General features: G+C 75.9%; 2 protein-coding genes across 2 annotated transcripts in view; one reads left to right on the top strand and one right to left on the bottom strand.

The window, feature by feature from the left end:
• Positions 1-36: 36 nt before the first annotated feature.
• On the bottom strand, positions 37-524 carry AURANDRAFT_68836 (hypothetical protein; the record flags this gene model as incomplete). The annotated part of the gene is made up of 1 exon (XM_009044569.1): positions 37-524. A coding segment is annotated over one exon (488 nt), but the record flags the coding sequence as incomplete, so codon positions are not given.
• A 287-nt stretch (positions 525-811) lies between these two features.
• AURANDRAFT_68837 (hypothetical protein) overlaps positions 812-1,227 on the top strand; it is a gene marked incomplete at both ends in the record, with an annotated part of 6,195 nt that continues 5,779 nt past the window's right edge. Inside the window, one exon of the mRNA XM_009044568.1 lies at positions 812-1,150. Within this exon, the coding sequence (XP_009042816.1) occupies positions 812-1,150 (339 nt within the window). The remainder of the gene's footprint in view (positions 1,151-1,227) is intronic.

Genomic DNA, 1,227 nt, shown 5'->3' on the forward strand with positions numbered 1-1,227 from the left:
CGCAGCGTCCGGCGCGCCGCGGGCTCGGCGAAGAACTCGTCGGTCACGGGCGCCTTGAGCTGGAAAAGCGCGTCGAGGACCCCGAGCGGCTCCGCGGCGACGGCCTCCGCGCCCCAGCCGCCCTTGCCGTAGCGGCCGCCGCGCGAGAAGGTGCCGAAGGTCCGCGCCGTGCCGACGCCGCGCTCCTCGCCGAGCTGGCGCGCCGCCGCGAGCGCGCCCGAGTCCTCGACGACGGACTTGCGCCGCGTGCCGATCTTGGCCGCGGCGCGCAGCGCGCCGGACGGGTCGTCGACGCCCGTGACCACGGACTGGCGCCGGCCCTCGCCCTCCGACGCGCCGGGGACGCCGATGCTGCCGCGCCGCGCGTGGCCCGCCGTCGGCGCGCCGGCGAGGCCCACGGACCCGCGCCGGGCGCGGCCGGGCGCGGCGCCGCCGGCGAGGCCCACGGAGCCGCGCCGCGCGCGGCCGTCGACGTGCTTGCTGCCCGCATCGTGGAGCGCGGGTGCGCTGGCGGACGCGCGCATGCTTTGGGGTTCAGCTCGTGAGAACTGGGGCTGCCATCATAGCGCAGCCCAACCGCGCTTCCGGCTGATGCTGCGGTTTCAGGTCAATGAATCGCCGAAGCCGCCTAGGCCGGCAGTCTGAGCCGCCGCCCGCTCCGCGCCTCGCGCCTCGTGCTCGTCCGCGCTGCCGGCTCCGCGCCTCGCGCCTTCGTGCTCGTCCGCTGCCTAGCGCACCACACCAGTCTGGAGCCGCTGCCCGCTCCGCGCCTCGCGCCTTCGTGCTCGTCCGCTGCCTAGCGCACCACACCATGGGCAAGGCCAAGGCCGCGCCGGCGGCCTCGACCGACGGCACGGCGAAGCTCGCGGGCACGGCCTACCACGCGGCGTCGCGGAGCGTCGCGGCGCGCGAGCAGGCGCTGCAGGCCGCCGGCCGGCTCTGCGACAACGGCGAGAAATGGGCGAAGCGCATCGGCGCACGGCAGTCGCCCTACGAGTTCATCGAACTCTGGTGGTCGCTGCCCGCGGCGACGCGCGCGTGCCCGCCGCCGCAGTCGAACGGCGAGAAGTGCCGGCGGTGCAAGAAGGTCGTGCGGCTCGCGCGGCGGCAATTCATCAAGCGCGACGAGGGGTCGCGCCTCGGCCGCGAGGTGCGCGTCGTCAAGTGCGACGGCGGCTGCATGGGACAAGGGGTGTCAGTCATCGTCAACAAGTGGGCCGACTACGG

The sequence above is a fragment of the Aureococcus anophagefferens genome (genome assembly GCF_000186865.1).
Source record: "Aureococcus anophagefferens unplaced genomic scaffold AURANscaffold_459, whole genome shotgun sequence".
Classification (NCBI taxonomy): Eukaryota; class Pelagophyceae; order Pelagomonadales; family Pelagomonadaceae; genus Aureococcus; species Aureococcus anophagefferens.